Source organism: Myiozetetes cayanensis, unplaced genomic scaffold (assembly GCF_022539395.1).
Source record: "Myiozetetes cayanensis isolate MyiCay16 unplaced genomic scaffold, myiCay2020 scf5-8, whole genome shotgun sequence".
In the NCBI taxonomy this organism is placed as follows: domain Eukaryota; kingdom Metazoa; phylum Chordata; class Aves; order Passeriformes; family Tyrannidae; genus Myiozetetes; species Myiozetetes cayanensis.
In genome coordinates this window covers 41,155,834-41,175,153 of record NW_026087742.1, presented here as the reverse complement: position 1 = coordinate 41,175,153, position 19,320 = coordinate 41,155,834, and the positions used below count along the sequence as shown (strand labels likewise).

General features: G+C 38.4%; 1 protein-coding gene across 10 annotated transcripts in view; it reads right to left on the bottom strand.

Annotated features, from left to right (window-relative positions):
* GRIA4 (glutamate ionotropic receptor AMPA type subunit 4) overlaps positions 1-19,320 on the bottom strand; it is a 217,661-nt gene that overhangs the window by 26,700 nt on the left and 171,641 nt on the right. For all 10 annotated transcript variants that reach the window (XR_007630986.1, XR_007630985.1, XM_050333055.1 and 7 more), the window contains exon 13: positions 15,775-16,022. Coding sequence is in view for 8 of the 10 variants with exons in the window: in XM_050333055.1 (XP_050189012.1) it covers positions 15,775-16,022 (248 nt within the window). In the remaining 2 variants the exon portion in view is untranslated. The remainder of the gene's footprint in view (positions 1-15,774; positions 16,023-19,320) is intronic.

Sequence of the window (19,320 nt, the reverse complement as noted above, 5' to 3'; positions counted from 1 at the left end):
CTTCTCCTACCTAGACTGCATTAGTGCAAGCCTCTTGAAATGACATTATGCCATGTTACCCAGGCACATGCTGTTGAAACTCCTTATGTCACTCCATCCACAAGAAAGAGCCCAATGCTGCACAAATTATCTAATTGTTTTTCCAACCGGTGGCTTAACAGCACTGAAAACATTATTCACCATTACTGATCTTGGCCAGTAGATTTAAATTTTCCTTTACATAATATCTTAACCATATTTGTAAGGCATTTTATATTTATGACTCTGAATGCCACAAAATGGCTATTTCCACCCAGAATGAGGCTAAGAAAATTAATCTTTTTTGAATGTAATTCAGTGCTTATTGAATAGAAATATAGTGTGGTTCCTTGTAACTTAAAAAGTTGTTCCTTCTTTATATTTATCTCAATCCATTTGACATCTCTGATGGATTATAAGACAGCCTATTGAGATCACAGACTCTGGCCACCCTATGCAGAGGAAGGTTTTTACTATATCAAAATCTTCCAGCACAAAGCAGGTGGCAGCTGTTTCAGCAGCTTCTAATTTTTCACCCCATTCAACATGTCCCAGCAGTGGCAGAAATATTGTACATTTGACTGAGCATTTCACAGCTTTCATCCACATGAAGACCCAGCCCTAGGCTGAATCACCTATACCAGAAGAAATGTTACTGTGACCTCCAAAAGCAGAGAGAACTCATTGCTGAATCTCACTACAAATCATGTAAAATAAAATGTCCTGTTGGACTAACTGTAAAAATTAGGGTTTCTGGTTCCTACGCAGCCATATGTGCTATATAAATGTATGCTCTATTCAGTGGGTAGCAGGGCATAATAATAAACACATGACTTTAATGCAGTATTGAACATATCTGGCATTTTTGCAACCTGGTTCAAATTTGGCAATATTTGAAAAGATTTCCCTATCAGACTTCCCCAATGTTTCATTTATATCTGGCTGAATGTCACCTTTATGAATATACGATGATAATACGGGTAAGGGGAGCTCTATTTGACACGATCTTCTATTTTCTATTACTTATGATTTGTTGCTATTTTCCTTCTTGCAAGGATCAGGATCTCACAACAGCAACTGATTAGTGCAAGATGTCAGTTTAAGATTCAGAAATGGCAGAAAAACATCAGGAGTCACAATGGAGTGACTTCTATAAAGGCACTCAACGGAGCATCTCTGAAAGCCTTTTACATAAACTACCTCAACTGTCAGCTTATGATACTCCATAAAACGTGATGGAAGTCTTCTATCCTAGCTAATATTTCTGAAATTTCTTCAGAGAAGGGTCATACAAAAGAAATTGCATTTATCCACTTTCAGGGTGAATGAGACATAGGTATCTATGGCAAGTACAGTGAGAGAAAAACCAAACTTCTGCCGTCTTCCCAGCAGCTGCATTTGGAAAAAGAAAATTAATACTATTGCTGTTCCCAGGAATTCATGGAGTAGCCAAATTCAGTTGAATTCATAAAAAAAAAGGATTGTCAGTAGGTCAAAGAAGGTGATTCTGCCCCTCTACTCTGCTCCTGTGAGTACTGCATCTAGTTGTAGGACTTTCAGTATTGGAGAGACCTGCTGGAATGTTTCCAGAGGGGGGCCAGAAAAATGTTCAGAGGGATGGATCTGCTCTCCCATGAGGACTGGCTGAGAGAGTTGGTTGGAGTTGTTCAGCTTGGAGAAGACTAGGCTCCAGGGAGACTTTACTGAGGCCTTTCAATACTTAAAGGATGCTAATAAGAAACATGGCAGCAAAGGTTTTTAGTAGGGCCTGTTGCAACCAGACAAGGAGTAGTGTTTTTTAATTAAAGGAGGGCAGATTTAGACTAGAAGAAGGTAGACTTAGACTAGGCATAAGGAATAAATATCTTTCAAGTGGAACATTGAACAGGTTGTCCACAGAGGTGCCTCATCCCTGGGAACACTCCAGGTCAGGTTGGACTGAGCTCTGAGCAACCTGCTCAGTTCCTGCTCATTGCAGGAGGGTTGGACTAGATGACCCTTAAAGGTCCCTTTCCCCCAAGCTATTCTATGATTCTACAGTTCTATTAATGTCTGTATTTTTATTTTAGAGACAAATCCACTATCTTAGGTTCTGTTTCTAATGAGCACCAGTCTTTTGCCTGTCTGATTAGACTTTTCAGCCACCAAATCCTAGTCTCACCCTAATGAGAACAAAGCATGGAGAGACTGCAAAGCAAAATACCATCAGCATTCTGTACAGTGTTGAAAGGGCTGTAATACAAGCAGTCTGCTTATCTATTAATTTTTTCCTAGTGAGGAAAGGAACTCCACATGAGAAGACTGTAGAGAAACACTGCTGTTTGCTTCTGAGGTTATTCATCCACTGACAGCAACGTCCACAAAGCTATTAACGAAATGTGGCCACTATGTCAAAAACTATTGGCAACACAGAAATCAGGATGGATGCTTGATTTTTATGGTTGCCAGAAACAAATCATTAATTTACAAGATCTCCACAGCTGACATACTATTATTAGATCTGAACTTAGACTGAGAAGAGGCATGAGAGATTTCTGTAACATCATATACATGCTTCTTTTTGACTCCATACAGATGTTTTTAATAAAGAAGAACTACAAGGAAGGCAATAAATGGAAAGATTCCAGCTAAGAGATGGTTTCTTAAGCTTTGGTCTAATTATGATGCAAGCACTTTGAAGTTCATTACTTTAATTAAAATCAGAGACTGAAAGAAAAAAAACAACAGGGGAGCCATTTCCCAGGTGGGAACTGTAACTGCAACTGCAATGCAAAAATAAAGAGAACTGCATAACTTGTGGCTTACTGAAATGCTGGCTTGTGTTTTGCCTAATGGTAGATCAATACCATACAAATGAAGCAATTACAGTTGTGCCATATAAAGCCTTATTTGGTCAGCAGCCAAAATGGGGATTAGCTGGAAAAGTTCCTAGGACTTTCTGTCTGAATATTATTGCAGAAGTTAATGAGGAATATCTGATATGCTTAGACAAACATAAACAGTGCCAGCAACCAGATGAGATGGTCGGTCCAATAGTCAGTGTTCTGATAATTAAAATGCCCTGAAGCCAGCTGAACATCAGCCCAAGATCAGGTGAAATGATCACAAGGGCAATCTAATCCCTCTGGCAACAGCTATATAATGTTGCCACCATTGGTACAGCCATGTACACAGCAACAAACTCTCCACCTTCCCGCAGCATGGAAGCATGTTCCCTTCTATACAGCTCTGTGTCCCTACACTGCAGCTTGTGGTGGGGAAGTAAAGGCCACAGTCAGTTTGATACAATGGTTCTGCCAGAACTTTACTATGCCCTACACATTCTCATCCAGCAGACCACCTGGTCTAGTAAAAGGTGTCCCTCCCTATGGCAGGGGGTTTGGAACTAGATAATCTTTAAGATCCCTTCCAACCTAAACCATTCTGTGAAATGCAAATATAGCAGCTCTCAGACCAGTTGGACCAAGCACAGCCATGGCAATACAGTAATACTCATGTTTCAAATACAAGGCTACAAAGAAAACAAGGTAGTGAAAGTACTACTAGATCTCCACAGTGGGTATGGAGATACAAATAATGTAATTGCTGTTGTCCTGGACACATGCCCACATGCCACTTTTAATAAAAAAGACCAGACGGAGTACGGTCCACTGGTGATGGAGATTTCTGCCATTGTTCTCTAAAGGGAACACAAAACAACATGTCATCATAGACCACAGACTGTTTAAGAAGTCATTAGTCAAAGTTACAATTTCTGTACTGTTTTCTCTCCAAAACAGTTTCTTTGACCAAAGACACTGAGAATTCTACCATGGTGTTTGTCCTGAGGCACACACCTCCATGGATTTGAAATAATCATACAAACATCTAAAGTAGGAACGGACTTCAGATATTCACAGCACAAAACCACCACACTATTAATCTTCACTATTCCTCTGAAGCTGACAGGCAATGGTCATTACCTTTGATTTGCAAAGGTGAACCTTGAAGTGAGAGTTCACCTGAGTTCACCTGAGAAGGCGAACTGATCTTCTCCAAGACTCCTGGGAAATCTGGGCAGGATCATAATTATGCTTACAAGTATGACATGACTTCAGCCAACCACACTGCATTGTTTCTCAGAAATCTTGGTGACTTTTCAGGCAACTGTTCTTTATCAATTTATCCTTCCATTCTCCCAATGGCAAGCACTTCCTTAGAGGTGAGCTAAGCTTAAACTTCTGTGCATATTTCCTCAACTCAGTCTTTAACCACATGATATTCCTAATTTTTCCTGCCAAAAGTGGGAGACAGCCAACCTGAGTGCCTTAACTCCCATAACAAATAAATTCTTCCATATTTTGACCCTACTCAGGAGTTCCACAAAGGTCCATGCTCAGAAGTTGTAAAAAGCTGCTCAGGAAGTTAAGCCCTGGCAAAGAAGAGATATGAAGCACACTCACTTACTTCACTGAGTTCAGATACTTCACTCTCTTTTTGTTTTCCAGTATGAGAATTTTATTCAAATGAGAACAATCTGCTTGACTTTTAGTTCACAGAAATCATAACTAAGGTAGGAAAGCCAGGTTAGGAGAAGCTTTTGTACTAGTTAGGGAGAAGAGCTTCTACCATGCAGAAAACATAAACATCACTCTTCATAAGCTACTACAACTTTCCAAATTGTCCTGTAGCTCCAGCAGATTGAATGTGATGGCTGAAGATATCCTTCTCATATCCATAATTGTCAAAAAAGGATCATAACACAGTGTGGTCTGGAAAGCACCTCAGGAGGTGTCTGGTCCAACCTCCTGTTCACACAAGGGTCAGTCCTGAGGTCAGACCAAGCTGCTCAGGGCTTCAACCAGTCACGGTTTGTAAACTTCCAAGGAAGAAGCTGCACAACCTGTCTGGGTAGATAGTATCACTGTCAGACCATCCTCAGGCAGTTAGGGGAAACAGTTCCACCTTACATCCAGTCTGAACTTCTCCCATTTCATTTTATGCCCGATGTCACTTACCTTCTTCCCTATACTGCTGTGAAGGGTAAGGCTCCATCTGCTTGAAGACCTCCCCCATAGAAACTGTGGGTTGTTGTTAGGACCCCCAAAGCCATCTCTGCTCCAGGCTGAACAAGCCCAGATCCCCCAGCCTCCTCTCACCAGAGCAGCTCCATATCCAGCTCCATCTTGATCATCTTCCATGAAATTGGTTCAATTTATTGATGTTTTTCTCAAATGAGGAGGTCAAAAAAAACAACCAGGATGCAGTGCTCTACATATAGTAGGAATGTTTGCAATTATTTTATCTGATGCCACCATATCTTCTCTTGTGGCCTACAAATTGAATGAACTAAAAGCACTCTAATTGGAAACTGATTTGGATAATTGCCCACTATCTAAAAGAGATTCCAAAAATATCATCTTGCTTACTTAACTGGATTAGGAAAAATTCCAAAATCCTCAAGAAACTACAGTGACTTTCTGTTCACTTTCAACTATACTTTAATAGCCTGAATTCACTTTATTTAAACTCTGCAAAATCACAACTAATTGTCACATGTTCACGTGGTTTTAAAGGAAAAAATATCATTAGCAGGTATAGAATATAATTAAAATAGTATCATATACCAATTAAAACCTGAGGAGATGAATCTCAGTAAGTGCAGAGCATTGGAATGTGGATTGGTAGCCCCAGCTTTGCACACAGGGCATTATCTTTTTATTTAAACCAATAAGGAAATGAGTATCATACTAAAACCTGGCTCTTTATGTTTTGCGTTGCAAGCAGAAAAAGGCTTTTGTGGAAACTTTAAAATTCAAAATTTTGGTTGAAAATGTAAAAATCTAAAAAAATTGCCTATAATGTTTGCATTTAGGCACATGAAATATAAATGATTTGGGTTATCTAGAGAAGGTTGAGATATTCTGTAGGAAAAAACCTAGATCCCATGAATTTTTCTGTAGGTTCAAGAGTTTTAAGATCTAAAATAGATCTGAATCATACAAATGACACAGCATAAAATGCTGCTGTGTTCAAAATCAGATGCCTGCATCCATACCAAGGAAGCCAAAGATCTAATTCTAAATGTAAAAGCCTCTCTAAAGACGCAATTACAAATTTGGGCTGCACTAAATGGAACCATATAAGCAACAGATTGGAAAGAGACTGATGTGTAATTATATACAGAGAAAACCTATTCTGGAGGTAACAGATGGGCTGCCAGATGTTGGGTCTGCTCTCACCTGCAGGCCTCATTCAGCCCTGCTGCTAGTAATGGAAGATGCAAGGGATCTGGGTCTTCCTGTGCACACATACTATTTTTGCCCATGCGTGGGAGAAAAAATAATAAAAAAGCTCTACTTTCTTTGTGTGCTGGAGGCAGATTATTATCTTTATGTGTTCTTTTAGAGCAGAAACAAATAACTGGAGTATAACAATAAAACAGGTCTCTGTACCAGGTCAGGCTTGGATAACTTTCATGAAAGTTGACTTTTGGCTATAAAAAACTGCAGGAAAAATCATAGCCAAACTTTGACAGAAAACTGCCAATCCTGCCAACAACTGTTAAAAGAGATTGTCACTCGAAAAAAGAGCACGCACCATTGTTCAGCATCATGCGAGTTGGTAAAATATATAGTTAAATAGGAGCTATTATTCATATTCATTGTCTTACTCCCATTTTCTGCCTGCCTTCCTCTGCTTCCTATTCCAACTAAGTCGCTGAGTGAGAATTAAATGTGAAAGAGGAAGTAAGACATTGAGTTATAAAAATAAAGAGATTTGAGCTAAGGATACCTAGAGATAGTTGAGATTAAGAGCATTAGTTTTGACTCTACCTCATACCACATACAAAGTGGACCAGTTAAGAGGAATAATTAGTGATCAACCACAAGTCACTATTTTATCAAACAATACTTTAAACTTGTACTGTTCAGTGAGTTGCACATATGGCCATTTTTAGCTGGAACCTGAGCACCTTGAGAACATTTTGACGGTGGGAAACAGGTGTATTTCATAGTAGTTTTGCCAAGACACACAGAAGTTTAAATTATATATTAAAACTTCCAAATCTTGTTTTATGCTGTCAACATCTTTTCATCTTTCATTCTGGGATGTTCAGTCCATAATGCCTACTCTCTCATACAGTGTGCCAGTCTGAGACACTGTTCTTAGCTCAAAAAACTGCAAGAAAGAAAACAAAAACTTTTCTCCCTACTTTTTGGTTTTGGATTTCTCACAAGAATCAAGGCTGCCTGAAGACTAAATGGCCATTTTATCTCTTGGAGTCCATCTAGTACTTACTGTCAGTTGGAAGTGGGTAGTTTGCAGCTACCACACAGATTTATTGCAAACTGTTTTTCAGGTGCTATTTGTTCCCCAAATGTCATTTCCACAGAGAGGTATTGTTATGAGTTGCTGAGATGCCTTTCAGTGGCCTGCTCCCTTGCTTTAGTCTACCTACAATTTACCTGAACAATTATTATCTTAGTGGGATAGGCCTTTTACTTCTCAGGAACTGTACCATCAACTTCAAAGGGCAGTTTCCTGAGAATTGACACCTAAACAGCCAGAGAGTTGTAATGAAAAGAAAACGGAGAAATAATAACAAGCTGCATTGTTAAAATATAAAGGGCTGCATCTTGCCCTCTGCTGAGATGCTTTACAAGGGATTGGGGAAATGGCACAGAAAAGGGCAGGAGAAAATTATTTCTGAAGTGCCAAGAAGCAGTGTTTGTTTCTCAGAGGATCTATAGATTGGAAACAACCATAACCTTTTTGTATCCCACTGTCATATGCTGGGGATTAATGCTTATCAAACGTTGGCAAATGTCCAGAAAATCAGTAAAATGTATGCACAGCAATAGTATCAGTACTTTTGAGACATTCTGGCTTTCGCTGATAGTTTGAAAGAAATTCATTGGTTATTCTTAAACATATGCCCCTTTTTACTTGTCAGGGAATTGAACAGCCTGACAAATTTCATTTGGATAGTTTTAATATTGTGAAGCTCCTATCCTGTTTGCATTCAAATATTTCTGAAACAGAAAAACAAGAACTGTAATTTTTTTTAATGCCTTGATTTCTTTCTGACTGTGGAAAACAAGCCTGTTATTCATCTTGTCCTGGTGCTGACTACCACAGAGTGGCCCACAATAAAGCTGAAAAAACAGAATGGTTTTATACTTTCTTTTAAATACTTTTATACTTAACCTTTTATACTGATTATACTGCTAATTAAAAAATACCCATTACCATTGAAATATTTAGATAAAAAACTGTTATTCTATGCAATAGTTTACTGTTGTTTCCTCCTGCTCGGAAACACCTCATTTCAAAACTCTTCTAAAATCCCAGGACCTTGCCTGGAACAAGGAGCAGGATGATACTAGCAGAAAGGCACCAGAATGTGACTGTGTGACCAAAATGGGAGCCGATCTTCTTGGAAGAGCTTTGCCTTCCATCAGTTGCTTCTAGTATCATTTGTAGTGTAGGAAAACAGAAGAAGCAGCAGAACAAGTTCCTGTGGCTTTTGCCTTCTCCGATCCACTGTGAGCTTTGTTCAATTATGAATCACCCCTGAAGTCTGAGGGTGAAAACTTCCTGCTAGTGGCAATACAGAAATAGGCTCTGTGAGGCAAGGCAGGTCAGAGACGTCTCTTTGAAGTACTTGAAAGACATAGTGATTTTTTTTTCCCCTCAAGCCAGAGAAAATTCAGCAAGTACAGCACTTGCTGGACACTAATGAGTTGTTTTTTTCCAAAGATACAAATATCAGAAATTATCTCAACAGCAGTGCTCTTCACTGCAATTTGGTGACTTAAATCCTACAATTTCCTTCCTCCATATGTAAAATTTTTAAGAAAGGGCAAAACCACTTCAAGTAGAAGATTTTGCCTAAATACATTTGCTTGCACATCTTGGGGAAAAGAGTAAGTTTGGATTCTAATCTCTGTTCTCAAAGCTTTATTTTTACTTTTAAAATAGATACTCTGTTTTTAGACAGAAATAATCAACCGAAACTAAGTATGCATCCCAGGCTCAGCTGAAAGAACAACTTGCTAACATTCATTATCAGACTCTCTCTTCACTGATCTTCTTTTGACTCCTGACCTCTATACTCCTTGCTAAGCAGTGACCTCCTCTCTGCCTTTTTACCTAGTAAATGTTATTTTTAGTTGATAGAAAACCCAACAAGCTCTGAAGGATCTGACCTGTTTGAGAAAAATCTCAGCTACAAGCTCTGACACTGAATGGTAATGAGGTGGTAATTCAAGCCTTGTTATGCCTACAGTGAAGGGAAAAATATTATGCAAAGTCATACAGTATGATCTACACCATCAGTCAAAAAGGATAATGTTTACATATGTATAAAATGTTACAGATCCCATTCTAGTTTTCAAATAATTTTGTATCACAGAAAGAAATGACCTTGTAAAATCTTAGTAAGTGGACTCAAATCCTGTTCTTTTAAATATCAACAGAACACCTCATAACTATGCAGGGATTTTTTTTTCCTCCAGTGGCCCTTGGTTCAAAAGAGTAAAAGTCAAGCTCAGTAATTTCATATCACTCATTTAAATTGTCAAACCTCTATTATTCACCAGTTATCTCTATATCTTCTCTACATCATATATAAATAACACCAGCTTGTAGCTTCTAGGTGCTTTGCTGAAATGATTCCCTCTGTGGATAAAACACTGACTAAGGGCAAGACCAGCTATTCTGGCAGGAGAAGAGAAACATGAAAAAATCAAACCTGCTTCCTCTGCATCTCTCCTCACTGTGAAGGTTGCTTGTCTTCAGAATGATCTGGGGAGGTCTCTGGACACCAGTGTTGCCAACTAGAGGACAGTTAACCAGCAGAGGAAATACCCATTCTTCTCTGAATTGCCAGAACAATGCTCAAAAGCACATGAGCCATAGACCTCATCATGATGACCTAAGGATACATTACCTTTGCCTATTTCTGTACCTTTCTAGAAACAGGAACATACAATTGAGTGAAGAATGCAGGCCAGATACATAGAAACACAACAAACTAGGATAGATGCATCAACAATACCGGTTAAAAAATAAAAAATCTATGAAGACCTTTGAAAACTGAAGAATATAGGGTACACTGAAGGGTGGTCAGGGAAATTCTTCCTTCATGATACAATACAACTTGTACAAGGAAGCTTCACTCACGGGAAAAGTCTTTTTTTGTGAAGATTCATGGATTTCTGCAGTACAAAACCACTGAAAAACAACAGTGGAAGAAGTCCTCTGTAGTAAATAAATGCTGACTCTAAAAAAATTGTGTGGCCAGCTCAAACATTTTTTCCTAGTTTTACTTAGAGGCAATCTGTGAATATCATACCCATTCTTTTGTACACACAAATCCAGCTTTACAGAAAGCATAAGAGACCAGAGCATGCAACAAGTTTTTGGGGAAAGATTTTTATCTATCCTTATAGATGACTACTGTGTAATGACTCTCATTGTTTTCCTACAGAGCCTGGTGTGAATTACCAGCTCACTGATCTAAAAATCCAGGGTAAAATGAGAAACAGGGTATATTTAAGAATAATATATTAAATTCACAATGAACAGCTTTGTCAGTGAATGATGATCTGCGAATTCCTTCCACAATAAGTTTCTTATATTCTGGTCTCCAAAAACATCAAGGACAACACCTGACAAAAAGTCTAATTGTCCCATTGGAAGAAACTACACTATCAGATTTATTGCTATTGTCCCAAGCTTGTTTCAGATGAGTGAAGAAAAGAATAGGGAACATAACTTCCAAACAAACAAACAAAAGAAGGAATATCCCATCCTAGGTGAGATCTGCCTAAATTTTGTATGAATGAGCATGCATTGCTGAAATAAGTTTTCTTTCCACTTTACATTTCTATGGAACCATACTGGATATATCTGTGAAAACCAAAAATAACACTGCCAGCTGTAGTAACACATTGAAATGAAGCAATGAAAGAATGGAAATTTTAGAGATTTACCTCAGGAAAAAAAGGACTAGATGAAGTCACTGAGATCAAGATGCTAGGTTATAGAGGTTATATGATCAGAAAGTTATATCTGCAACACCTGTTTCACTGATGCACTGCCCACATTGCTCACCTTACGTTAAACACAGTAAAGAATGGATAAAGAATCAGCACCTCAGGCGGTGTAGAGTCAGTTCATGTCACCAGTTGTCACCCAGCAGATATGACCAGGTGGACCTTTTTGCTTGCCCCTCCAGAACATAAAAAATTTCTCCTAAAGTCAAACTGGAGTTATTCCTTTACTACATAAAAGGAATAGAGACTTGAATGGAATATAGAACCCCAGATTCATATATATGGAAACATTAACTGTAGTTCCAATAGCAGGAATTTAACAGGGCTCTGGATTTCATGAGGTTGGTGAACAAACACCACCAATTTCTAAAACACATTGATGCATCTACTCACATCAGGTTTTTTTATTATTTGTCTAGATCTAATTCTGCCACTCTTATCTGTCTGGGCTCAAAGTGTCTCAACAGACACTTACATCCTGCAGAGGTTTTACTCATCCACACTGCATACTGTTGTCTGTGCAACAGGGCAGCCAAATGTCAAAACAGGAACAGAAAAAAAGACAGCTCCTCACTTTTTAGCCCAACCTGTCATTCATCTTTACATCAAACAGCTTCAAGGTACAAAAAGTTGAAAAACTTTTTAGTGTACCTTTAAGACAACATTGCCCTTAATTCCTTTTCCATTACCTCTTAGAGTGGAGAACTTTTTCGTGTTCTTCACTATTCAAACTTGTTTATGATGCCTACATATCTAAAACAGAAAAGCAGAGGCATGCAAGGCACAGGATTTGTGTAGTACAAGATCTCCAGGTGTCACTCTCTAGAAACACAGATTACTGCAAGTGGCAAGGCAGATGACCCAGGGGTGATCCAAAATGGCCAGAAGTCTGGCCATGAGAACATCTTCTAATAACAACATTTACAAAGTCAGGTCTCGCTAAGCAGACAAGCAGCACCCTCTTAACCACCTTTGAAAGCACCACCTTTGAAGAAAAAAACTCATTAATTCACACTGAATACTACACAGTAGCTTTGGAACGATACCTACCGTTGTAAGAGGAGGAAATAGTTAGAACAGTTGGGTAGTGCCATGAGAGAAACTCAACCATTTTTGTGGTGAGAGCCTTTGTTCTCAATCACAAATTCTTTCTCAAACACATCAGTCTTTTACATTATATAGAAATGAATATCACTGAAAGGAAGGAAGGAAGGAGACACACATGATGTGTGATGTGGTACTGCCTGGTGGGCATAAAGGAAACACACATCAGGCATTTCCCATTCTCCTCCATCCAGTGATATGCATGAATCCTACTACTGCACCAGCACTGAGAATAAATCATTTCAATTAGCCAATAGGTACTGGTTGAACACTGCAGGTGTGTAGAATGGAGCCCAATAAGGAAGAGTTTCAAATTAAAATCCACAACCCTGCTCATGTGTTACGGTCATGAGCAACAGAGAGACCAGTCCCTGGATCGCTCTGACAGGTGGATTTCATCTGCATGAGCAAAGTGATGGGTATGTGTTCTGTAATGAACATGAGCCCAGTGATGTAATGGCAGGAACCAACACTAATTCTATGCTACAGAAAGAATCACCCCACTTTCTGTCCGTTAGATCCGTGAAAATACATGGTCTGGTTCTCCACTCACGTGAGTTTTATTCATCTGTTACTACATTTTCAGGGAAAAAACTCCTGGTTTATAATCACTGTAAGTAGGAGGAGGACTAAGACTAAAATACTTCTAATGAAATAGGTGTTTCAAACAGTTTAGTGAATGATTCAATATGAATAATTCATTTGGAAAACCTGTTATTTTTCCCTAGTCCTGAACAGACCAAGAATAGATTGTGAACGTTTAGCATTTATATGCTACTTGCAATTATTTGTGAACTACATCAAGCAATTTGTGGTCTACATGTTACTCAAACAGGAAATTATGATTATTAAATAAAACATAGAATTTACAACTCCCATAGCAAATTATGTCTTTTGACTAATTTATGTAATTAGCTTAGCCAGCCTGCCCTTCATGGATTTCAAACTGCATGTTCAATATTTGCAATTATCTGTGCAGACAGCAGTTACATAAGTCATCTGATCAGTGACAGAAACACTACCATGTGGAATGCAGTCAAAATAGCAAAAGCAGCATATTCTAAAATTTAAACATTTCAGAAAATACTGAAACATGCAGTTAAAATTTACAGCTCTTTTCTGTTCAAAAGCACAGGGGGAGGAAGCTTTTCCCCTCCTCAGCAAGTGCTAGTCTCTATACACATACATGGAAGAGGTGGTATGAGTGTGAGGTATTGCTTGTTCACTATTTTTATCCAGAACATTAAGTGTGTTGCTTAATGTTTTTAGTAGGTAAGCAGCACTGCTGGTTTGTTACTGGGGCTGGAGAGGGAATGGGGTGCAGCAGGAGAACAAGCAGCTTAGCACATGTGAAAGAAAGGCTCAGGAAAGGCATGGGCATGGACATGGACAGCCAGTCGAGACAGCTTGAAAGAAGATTTGGTCCAATTTTCAGTCCGGTAGGATTTCAATTTTGGGTAGGATTTCCCACATTCTCCTTTTTGAACCACATTTGAAGCTAGGATTTGAAAAACTACATGCTTTTGATCATATCACCCTCATGATAGTTGCTGACCCCCAGTTAGACCGAACTATGGCCTCACTGAAACATCTGAGAGCTTGGGTTTTAGATGGGATGGAACCAGAATTTCACACCGGATCCTCAAAATCATGGTTGTGCTCCTCCTCTCTGTTCTTACTAAACAGTCCTGCTAGGTCCTCTTATTTCTAACTGCTTTATGCCTCATCCCCATTACTCCTAGATATTCTTCTCTAACCAATTAAACAAACCTGAAATCAGCCAAAATTTGACATAAATCAACTTCCACTGGTTACCAGTGCTCATTATAACAGACTGTCTCTTGTCATTGGTATTGAACACTGTAGAAAAAGGAACAGGACCTAAAGAACACCATAAGGCATGCTTAAAGCAAACAGCCCACTGCCAAGATGTATATGACAGCAGCCACAGTGACTCTTAAAAAGTCTGTCCTAGCTTTGGCACAGTAAAGCATGACTGTCAGCAATGGGCATTTCCTTACTGCAGGAAAGCAGTTCCACTAAACTGCAGTGCTGCCTACCACTCTTATGTTGCCTGAAACACTGAGAAGGAGATAGCAAACTACCAGAAATATTAAAAAAACCCCAAACCCAAGTGCTTTGAAAATATACCCAGATAATAGGTCAGCCTCTCCTATTATCACTGCCTTCTACCTTTAACAACTCCATGAGTTCTGGACATCCTTTTCTATATAATTAATATTTTTATTGTTGTCATCTTCCCTCTCTCACCTTCTTATGTTCTCTTACTACTTCATTCAGCAGTGAAGATGGCAGTTTTTAAATCTAAGGTGTACTGAGTGTTAAGGACCAAAAATTCATATTCAATCACTGAAATAACTGGCCTGATTTTCCCCTGCACATACAAATCTTCTTTTGTTGTGGATGTAAATGATTCTGATGATACTCCTATTACCAACCCTGTAATACAGTTACAGCTATTGAGGTTTGTGTATTGTGTGCAAGTCAAAATGATGAGTTATGAGTGAGTCTAGTTATCTGCATAGTGGTGATGATGTCTCCTCTGCAGTCACAGATGTAGACAGATAGCTTCTTAGCTAGGGCTTCATCTGCATTTGCAACTCCTCCCTTAAACCTAATTCCTCCCTTTTGGGAATTTATTTCACATTGTAATCCCTTATCATGAGCACAAATGTGAGAAGTGGGGTGTTGACTGCTTCTGAAGGCCATTCCCTTTCCCCCACCCACACGTACCCTATAACTGTCAGACTCCACAGGCCACACTCCCTTAATCTCCTAGTCATTCTTTGGCTTTGAAGAAAATTGGCAAATCTACAGAGGAAAAAGGCAAGTTTCGCTTGCCTTAAAGACATCAGAATGGTAAACACTGCCAATTTTAACACAGAGCTAGTACCTTGACTTGTGTCCCCCAACAATCTGAATGAAAAGCAAACGATATTCTACCTCTGAATCAAAACCTTTCCTACTTGACTGAATGCATCTGATACCATGACAAAGCAAATACTGGTGAGTTTGAAGGCAGTACTGAAATGCATAATGCTAGAAACACAAACTTTGTTTTTTCTAAATAAGAAGGTGCTTCAACAAAAAGTACTTTGATGAAGTTACTTTAATGAAGGACTAATTGCCTCCAAGTGAGGAAATTTGAAAAAAAGATGTTACAAGCAGCTTCTTACTCAGAAATTAGCAGCCAGGATCAATAAACAAAACATAAAATGTAGCCATATTATTGATGCAGATACTGATGCAGATAATGTGGGCATAATACTGTTATAAAGGGTTGAATTTGGTGAAAAAAGCTGATGAAATAGGATAACTGATGTTAATTCTATCGAGGCTGACTTCAGGTAGCTAGTGTTCAACCAGTTTGGTTTTTATATGGCCTTGAAAGATATGCCAACTAGAGCTGCTAAATCCATATTGCAATTAAAAATGTTTACCTTTGTTGATCAAAAAAAAAAATGAAATGGAAGAAAAGAAAAATAACATACCATGTTCACACACAAAACAAAAAGAGCTATATCAGGGACATCAGGGAAGGTGGAATACTATAACAACACATTTTATATTGTTATACTATTCCACCCACCTTAATGGAGAACCCTTCGGTGTGGCTACGCCGTAGCCTTTGGAATCCAGATTTCCTCCCACTTTCATGGTGTCACATGGCTTTCGTTGCTCAATGTATTCATTCATGGTGGACTCCAGCAGGAAGGCAAACTTGCCCTTGGATTTGCGGACACGAGCTACTCCCTCTGCAGTAGTCCTAGTGAACACTGATGGCTCAGCTGATTTCATGTAGGTCCACATCTTTTCATACACTGCTATTTTTGATCTCTGGAGAAAATCAAAAAGAAGTTAGAACAAAAGAATGTTGCAACGTTTCAGAATGGCACTGTTCAAATAAAATCAATCATATTTAATTTTTCAGACAACTGAGATTGGGGAAATCTTCGACAAGGATTTTATTTGAATTCCATGATTATTTTAAAAGAAAAAAGAAATAACGGTATCAATAATCTAATGTCAGATGTTATTTTTAAGTTCAGCTAGCCTCTAACAGTCAAAAAAACCTGCAAAGCGGAATTTACTGTTAGATAAAGACACACACAGTCAGAGTATTGTAAAGTGTGTTTTAGGGAATTACATATGAAATAGATATCCACAATAAGCCTGTATGGTAAAGACAAACAGTAAAATAATCTCCCCATAAATACTGAGCTGAATCTTCAAGCATTTCTCTCACCACTAAACCCACAATAGTTTAAGTAAGATTTCTGCTTTCATAATTCAGAGTTCAGAATTAATTTGATTTACATTCAGAAAGGTTTCACAATATTTGAAGACACAGTTCACAGTAACAGGTGGAAACAGCAAATTGGACCAAATATGCTATTAAAGGAAGTGGAATGCCGTAAGCATTTTTCTTAAATAATTTGGTAAGTTTTTAGAAATGTAGTATCAGTGGATTTACTTTAAACACTCTGATACAGCCAGTATCAGAGTAAGAAATGCACTTGCTCAAAGAATGAGCAAGAATTTGTGGCTTAGAGTGCATTAGTTGGAAATTTTCCTGTCTGGGAATACATGATGTAACTACAGGTGAACACTTACGCAAAAAAAAAAATAAAAAAATTCTTAATAAAAAAGAAAAGCAAAAAAAATTTGAACAGAAAGAAAGGAAGGAAATGCTGTCAGAAAAAGCTGAGAAGTTTCCTATGCTCATTAGATTCACCCAACAACTCCTTTGCTTCCTCCAGCAATAAGAATATATACATGCAAACCAGCAGTGTGTCAGCTAAACACTACACAGTGTTTTTATAATAACAGATGGCACTTGTCTTCTCTTATGCATGCTGCAAAAAGGACTTTTTAACCTAATGATCAAGTCAGCTTTTATTTGAGTCAACAGGAGTTTCTAGCTAAGCAAGATTTGGTCCATGAGCTTGTTCCTACACTGTGTGAGCACTCAAGGAAAATATCCATTATTATAAATCCCCAAAACAAGAGGTCTTACAATATTTAAACAAAACCCAAATCTGTAATCTTGACAATTGCTTTAAAAAGCCTTTGTATAGGTGAGAATAATTTCTCTGAAGCACATCTTTTTACCAATTACTGAATGATTGCATTATTTCTTAGAAAATAATTTGTTAGGAACATAAGTTGGTCTTGAAAAGAAGTGGCATTTAACCAGAAATGTTCAATAAGAATACTATATAGCAGAACATCATACATTATCCTTGCTTATTTTAATTTGTCTACACACATAATTTTATCTTTCTGTCAAATATAATAAAATTTAAATCAACAACAGCTGTGCTTGTCCACAGTAATATCCTGTTTTGTCACCATTTCTTTCCACTTTAGTCACAGCTACTTTTCATTTACATAATAGTGGCTGGGAGCAAAGCATAAACTAAGCCACCAATGCATTCTTTTTTTTACACTGATGTAATTTCATTGATTTAAATTTACAGAAAGAAAAGAATGGAAGAGAGCAGTAATGAATCAGTCATAATTTCAAGAATATTTTGTTGGCTTTGTCAGCCTTCACTTCCAAACATTTCTTGCATCTTAACATCCCTTACAGTTCTTTATAAAGTAAACATATAATAGTCACTTTCATTTAAAACTAAAGCTATGCCGCACATACAACAGGGCATGATTAGTAAGAGGAAACAACACTCTAAATAATTTGAAAAAGGCTGCATTGAATTTTTTTTTTAAGCATCTAATTTCCTTTGCCTATCAAAAGATAAAAAATATTGGAAGTCTAACAAAGTGTCCTGAAGGTTCATCTTCCAGCCAGATAATCACCACTGACATGTGACTCTAATACCAAAAGATGAAGATGATTGCTTTCAAAACCACAAAATTTTAGACTTGGCACACAAGTCTTCTTGTGCTATTGTTTCAGGCTAGGTCTTAATTTATGTATTATGCAAACAGTGTTTATGCAAATATTGTCTGTTGATAGAATCATAGAATCATAGAATCATAGAATAGATTGGGTTGAAAGACCTCCAAGATCATCAAGTCCAACCCTGATCCAACTCTAATTACTATATCATGGCACCAAGGGCCATGTCCAATCTCTTTAAAACCCAGGGATGGCAGAATCCACCACCTCTGGGCAGGCCGTCTAATGCCTGATCACCCTCTCTGTAGCACTTCTCTTCCCAACATCTAACCTAAACTTCCCCTGGCAGAGCTTGAGCCCATGTCCCCTTGTCCTGTTGTTGGTTGCCTGGGAGAAGAGACCAACCCCCACCTGGCTATAACTTCCCTTCAGGTAGTTGAAGAGAGTGATGAGGTCACCTCTAAGCCTTCTCTTCTCTAGACTAAACAATCCCAGCTCCTCAGCCTTCTCCTCATAGGACTTGTGCTCAAGTCCCTTCACCAGCCTGGCTGCTCTTCTCTTCTGACCCGTCTCCAGCACCTCAGTGTCCTTCCTGAACTGAGGGGCTCCAGAGCTGAACACACACTCAAGGTGCGGTTCTCACCAACGCAGAGTACAGGGGTAAGGATCACTCCCTGCTCCTGCTGGCCACACTGTTTCTGATGAAGCCAGGATGCCATTGGCCTTCTTGGCCACCTGGGCACACTGCTGGCTCATGTTCAGCTTCCTGTCGATCAGCACCCCCAGGTCCCTTTCCACCTGGCTGCTCTCCAACCACTCTGTCCCCAGCCCAGCCGTAGGTTGTTGTACAAAGCAGCACCTGGACCTTGGCCTTGTTGAACTTCATCCCATACTTTATCTTTGTCCCTGTTTTGTGAGAAGTATTTTTAGAAATAGCACATACAATATTATTAAAAATTGCTATACTGTGAGAGATTAGAAATCATTTGATAAGAGGGCCTCAACTGCACCATTTTTTAAAAAGTGATCAACACAGTTCAAATATTGATAAAGGTTCAAATTTTGCATATGCAACAATATTTAGTATTTGCAGTTACTTTTAATGTTTCCTTCTGTATTTTGAAAGAAAGGAAAAATTAAAAGAGGAGCACTGATTTTCTTTCTTTTTTCCCTTAACCCTTGAAGACTGAAGTGAAAGGACTGTCATTACAGACATTTTTACTTCATTATCATGTCTTCTTTTTAAGAAGAGATCTTGCATAGTGATTCGAA